The sequence below is a fragment of the Camarhynchus parvulus genome, chromosome 6 (assembly GCF_901933205.1).
Source record: "Camarhynchus parvulus chromosome 6, STF_HiC, whole genome shotgun sequence".
NCBI lineage: Eukaryota > Metazoa > Chordata > Aves > Passeriformes > Thraupidae > Camarhynchus > Camarhynchus parvulus.
The window spans coordinates 30,456,138-30,462,295 of NC_044576.1; the positions used below are offsets into that span (position 1 = coordinate 30,456,138).

Below are 6,158 nucleotides of genomic sequence, written 5' to 3' on the forward strand. Positions count from 1 at the left end.
AATTAATATGTTGTGGTCAAAGTTGTATTTTTTTTCTCTTGCCAGACTGACAGAGCAGTGCAACTATTGCTGGAAACCAGTTCAGAGAATGCACATTATTACTGTGATTCACTCAAAGCTTGCCTGGTCACAACTGTCACCTCATCAGGGCCATCTCAAAGCACCATTAAACTGGTAGCAACCAACATGATAGCCAATGGAAAGCTTGCAGGTAAAATATCTCTTTTCTCTTTGCTTGTAAACTGATAATTCTCATCATTTTTAAGGATGCCAGTGAAATAGGAGTGAATCCTGCTGTGATGGATCTTACATGTTGGGTGTGCTCTAGTAGACACTACACAGAGTAGTTAACACAAAAATGATCAGTAACTGAGTTACAAAATCCAGCTTGTCTTGATTTATTTTCACAGGAAAACTTACTTCTGGAGTAAATCTTTTAGCAGTTGTTTGCACAAAAAGAAGCTGAGCACATAATATGTATTATCCACTTTTCTAATTAAAGGATTAACTAAAATTTGGTGTCCCTGTTACAAAACATGAAATACAGATTTAGTCTCCTTTTCAGTTCAGAACTTTTGTCATAATATGTGTTTTCTTACAAGTACAGATTAATTTTGCTTAATGCAAGAGCTGAAACATAACTGAAATATTTCAGTTACAATCATAAAACTGAAATAAACACGCTGAGAGAGTTAAAAATCTGTACTTGCCTGGAAAAAACTACTTTCCACGCTGTAGACTATTAATAATTGCACCGTGGACAACATTAAATTAAAATAAAGATCTACCTAGGAAATCTATTTATTTCATTTACAGAGATCATTATGTCTTTATGATGAGAAGTCCTGTGAACCCCTAAATTTGTGTTCAGAACAAAGATCAGTGAGAGCTTTGTGTGGCCTCTGTAGCCCAGAACGAAGATGCAATAACTGGCACCCCGGTTATATGGAGAGCAGTCTCAACATCTTCATGTTCTGAGGATATGGGGATCCTTTTCCACACTTAGCAGCTCTTTTTCCCTGGATTATTTCCTGAGAGGAGTGCATGTTTCTGTTCCAGAGGGGGTGCAGCTGCTGTGTCTCATTGACAAGGCTGCAGACGCCTGTCGCTACCTGCAGACCTACGGCGAGTGGAACCGAGCAGCGTGGCTGGCCAAGGTGAGCAATCCCTCACTTCCCGGGCTGACAGCACCAACCACCTGCTTAGCATCTGTGCTTAGGAAGGCTGAGCAGGGTGCTGGAGTTCCCTAAGTCACTGAAACATCAATTAGAAATACCACACAGCTACAAGAAGCCAGGCTATTCAATCAGCGCTGGCAGATTCTTCAGCCTTCTGACCACGCAGGTTTGCTCTCCTTGTCCACATTACAGGATTGGGGCCTAAAAAGGCTTAGAATACTCAATTTCTTAATTTTTCAGCAGTTTGGGAAGGCCCATATAGCTGCAGCAGTATAAAGCTGGTAAAAAACTACAAAACCCTACTCCTGGATGTGGATAATTAACTGAGCAGTGGCTTTGTGCTGAGCTCTATGTAGTGTGTGAGCTGATTTCAAAATTACCACCACCCACATAAATTGGCATCACCTTCTGTTACAGCAAATTACAGCAAAACTACCCAGACACAGCATTAATTCTCCATGTTATAAATGGGCAGGAATTAGTAAGAATTTTTCAGCATCTCTTAAGTTTCTGTTTTGTTTCCCGAAGAAAGAATGGAAAAGTTAGTACTTGGGTTTTTTAAGTGAGGGAATGCTGCTTTTCAGAAAAATTAAGATTTTTTTTAAGTCTTCAGTAAAGAGTGAAGAGTACCTTCTTGATTTAGAAAAGCTTTAGAACAGCTTGGGGTAAAAATTATGTTAATCACATCTAAAAATGGAGTGACCCAAATGAAGTATTTTTATACCCAGATATCTCTAATTTTCCTTAATGCCCTATTAACTCAAGCTATATGCTTTTTGTTAAAAACTGATGGTTTCAGATGCTTTTGCTTCTGCCCAGGGTGCTGCCCTGAGGGGAATGCAGCGGGTGCAGGGTGTGTGTGGCAGCTGGGGGCTCACTCAGGCTCTGCTGTGTCCCCAGGTGCGGCTGAGCTCGGAGGAGTGCGCGGACGTGCTGCGCCGCTGGGTCGATCACCTCTGCTCCCCGCAGGTCAACCAGAAATCCAAAGCCATTCTGGTCCTCTTGTCTCTTGGCTGCTTCACAAAAGTTGCAGAGATGTTACACAGGTAAAGGTGAAACAGCACAACCTGTGTTTTCTCTTGTCCACACCCATTTCTGACATCTGTTTCTGTTTTCGCATGTGTCGGACTAAGCCCTTTTCTGACCCAGAGATGGGGCAACTGAGAGGCATTTTAAAAACTTTCATTCCATTTTCAGTCTCATGTGAAGGGTGAGACAATACAGATGTTACAATTCAGGCTATCACAATCAGAAGCCAACTATTTCCTAATTACAATACATAAAAAGCATTTCTTCTTATATTTCTCTAAAGTATCTAATCTTATTTACAAAACTATCCTTTAAAACTTCTTTCTATTCCATTCCTCTCTCAACAATGCCTATCCTATTCCATAGCATTTCTAAGTCAGTATTTATCTCAAAGTTTACATGCAAATACATACTATGTGAACCTTCTGTCAAACTTGGAGAATTCTCTACAAATGCATTTCCCACAAGCATGTTTTTCTTTAATTAGTTTTAACCTGTGGGCTCTGACTGGCATTTCATTTTACTACAGCCTTTCAGATTGCCAGCTCCCACGGACCCAGCAGTAATGATTTATAGTACCTATGATTTTTTCTGAGTAACTTCAGCCCTGATTTTTCAGGAAAATTTATAGCAACTGTCAGTTCATGAGTGCAAGGAGGAAAAAGAGATATAAAAGAGTTTTAGACAGCCTCTCTGCAAATGTTTTGGTGTGATGTCCTGGAATACTTTTCTGGTTGGTATCCTAACAAATTATTCTCTTTTTTTTTTATTCCATTTAACAGTATGAGGTACTTTGATAGAGCAGCTTTATTTGTAGAAGCTTGTCTGAAGTACGGGGCATTTGAAGTTAATGATGATACAAATATCCTTTTTCTGAAATCCTGTCTGTGCTCACTAAATCTTCACATCTGACCTGGTGTTCTGGAAAGCTGAGCAGTTTTGTATTTATACTATATACTATATTTATAATACTTTTGAATTATATACTGTATATATACAGCATTATATACTGCAAAGATATAATATTATATACTGTATTATATACTGTAAATAATAGTGCATATGTAAATAATACCTATGGAGGCATCAGCCTGTAAATAAATAATGGCACTAATAAGTCATTTAGATAAGCTCAGGTCTGATTAATGAAAAACTCATTGTGACATTAAAATTTCTATTTCAATTTATGCCATTGTATCATGGTAGGTACTTAAGCATATCTGAAATCTGTGTGGTTTAGTTTACAGCATTCTGCATGTTGCTTTATAAATACTAATATAAGTTCAAAAGGAGGATTTAAAGCAATTTTTTTTCTTTCTTGTGCTGAAAAATAATGGATTAGCACAATTGGTGGCAATGTTCAGCATTTTCACCTTGGGAGAGGTAAGAAGAGGGAAGAAAGGATTCTGATTTTTTTGTGTTTTGCTATTAATTTGTATCTTCCTTAATGCTTCATTTACATAAATTGATCCATGCTGTGTATGCAGATTATGCCAGAAGCTTGAAGCTCCTGGGCTTTAAGGAGGGAGCTGCTCTCTTTGCCTCAAAAGCAGGAGAAAGTGGGAAGGAGCTTCTGAGTGAACTCAAGCAGCCGAAGGAGGAGGTGACACAGGAGTGAGAATTCTCAAAGTTTGTGAGGTTGTCTGGCAGACTGGGGTTCCACTGGGTGAAAATTCACTTTCCTCTTGAATCACTGTCATAGCTGATCTGTGGGATTGGAGCAAATACTGTTAAATGTGTTGGAAGTCAGGATTAAGAACTGTGGTGTTGCTTTTTTGTTAAATTTGTCTGCACTTTCACAAGAGGGGAAAGAAGCTTATGATAAAGTTGTACAATAATATTTCCACTTTTTCAGTTGTAGCAAGAATCAAATTTAAAGATGTGCTGAAAGCTTCCATACCTGTGTCAAAGTCTGGTCCATTTACTTCTAAAAATCAAATCTTAATAAAACTTCAATACTGTTGTATCTATATGTAAAAATTATTTAGTCTGTACTGTAAAAATATAAATATATTTAAAAATAAATAGAGATCACAAAGCACACAGTTCTTTCCTGGAACATCATGGCTTTTTCACTCCAATTTTTTGTTTAAAATTGCTGTTATTTTAAATCAGTTCACTGTATTGTCATTTCCATAACTGCCTGGGATGGAATCTTCAACAGGTTCACTTACAAATGTTGCTCTCCTAACATTCCAGAAATCCATAAAACATCACTGTTTCCAGTTAAGGGAGTGTTATATTCCATTTTATTTTCAAGTGTGCACTCCCTGCACACCCTGGGGACTGAATTCTGCCTGTCAAAGGATGGGGGAAGGTTTTACCTCCAGAGCAGCAGGGTCAGGACACTGCTGCTGCTGTCCCCAGCACTGCTGAGTTATTGAATGTCTGATTAACAAAAGATGAAAAAAGCATTGTGCAAAGCCCAAACACTGGCTTTTTCATGAGATAATTCTCCTGCTAACATACCTGATGGTCCACATACACAAGGAAGCCACCAAAAACCTCTTTTCTGATTTTTTGCCAGTATTTCAGTACTTGTTTGTGTTATTGTTTCTAATGTCAGATGTCTCTTTTTTGTGTATTACTGATGAGAAATTTTGCAGCTGAGGAGTGGGTGCTGATGGTACACTGCCCTTGCAAACTGAAGACTGTGGCATTTAGACTAAAAGCCTAAATTCTTCTTTTTCCCAGCTTGTTGGAGCTACTGAAGTTGAGTTTGTTGTCATGAAAAGAATCCTATAAAATGTCTCTCATTTGAATGTAATTTTTGTGTTGTCTACTTGCAGTAACAGTGCATTGGATTCTCCTTTTGTTCAAGGATTTGTGGATATGTGTTCAGAACTCCCATCAGCTTTGGGACATCTCCAGCTCCAGAAAACTTTTGGTTCAAGTCTTAAATAACATTTCTGATAAAATTGGAAAGGGTAGACTGTTCAAGTCTTTTTGAATACAGACTGAAAAAGGGAGTTTCATCATTCTGAGCAGAAAAGTAGGAGTTAAACTGCAATGTATTGTATTTGTTCTTGCCACCTCTTACATAAATTACCTTAAAATACCTTTTGTTCAGTGTATTGTGAACTGTGCTTATGTTGTTGCTTTAGCTTGGGAAAATGAGTATACAAGGAAATTTGCCTTAAGTATTACGTGAGCAACAGAATTAATCAAAATTAACTGTAATTAGCAGTGGCCTAAATTCTGGCTCGCACTGACTGCTACAGCTCTGCTCAATCTCCTGCTTTTGTAGCAGCCCTGGTGGACAAGACTCCCACAGAGTTGTGAGCACACCCAACCTTGTTCTTTGAGAGCCCTTGAAGCTGTTTGTCAGTGGGTCTCTGAGATAAATCTACTTCAGTATACACTTGGATTTATAACTCTGATGGTTTAAAAAAACGAAAACAACAACATATTGCAAAGGCCTTTTAATACTGAATGTTTCTATAAACTTTTAAGTGTACAGGTTACAGGATACTTTGTGGCATTCCCAACTGGAACCTTCATGAGGAAAATAGAGTGTAATAGTGATTGAAAAGTTTATTTAGATAATATTGCAGTCTCATTACAATAATAAAACTATTTTTAAAATCTCTGTGTGTCTTGATTTAATACAAACGCATCATTGGAATTGAGTGCTGCTTGTGCAACTGTTGTCATTTTGCCTTCTGGGCAGGAACAATGCTCAGGGCTGCTTTAATAGAGGAAGTGATTATCCTTTGTACATCTGAGTCACATTTTCCATATTAGTTCTAATGAAACATTGTGTTTGAGCAGTATTCATTCCCAGGCTTTAGCAGCAAACATAAACTTTGTATGGGTTAAATTAGAGCAGGACACGGTCTGCACATCCTGAGATTTGCAAAGCACAGAAGTAAGTGATGAAAGAAACCCCCTCCCTTTCTATTCTCACAACCTAGAAAGTGAACTGAATGAATTTTTAAAATAAAAATGTTT

At 38.0% G+C, this 6,158-nt stretch overlaps 1 protein-coding gene across 4 annotated transcripts in view; it reads left to right on the plus strand.

The window, feature by feature from the left end:
* WDR11 (WD repeat domain 11) overlaps positions 1-5,784 on the plus strand; it is a 36,805-nt gene extending 31,021 nt beyond the window's left edge. For all 4 annotated transcript variants that reach the window (XM_030951283.1, XM_030951284.1, XM_030951285.1 and 1 more), the window contains exons 25-29: positions 46-211; positions 1,060-1,157; positions 2,079-2,224; positions 2,990-3,069; positions 3,668-5,784. In XM_030951283.1, coding sequence (XP_030807143.1) covers positions 46-211; positions 1,060-1,157; positions 2,079-2,224; positions 2,990-3,069; positions 3,668-3,825 — 648 coding nt within the window. In that variant the 3' untranslated portion in view covers positions 3,826-5,784. The remainder of the gene's footprint in view (positions 1-45; positions 212-1,059; positions 1,158-2,078; positions 2,225-2,989; positions 3,070-3,667) is intronic.
* The last annotated feature ends 374 nt before the right edge of the window (positions 5,785-6,158 follow it).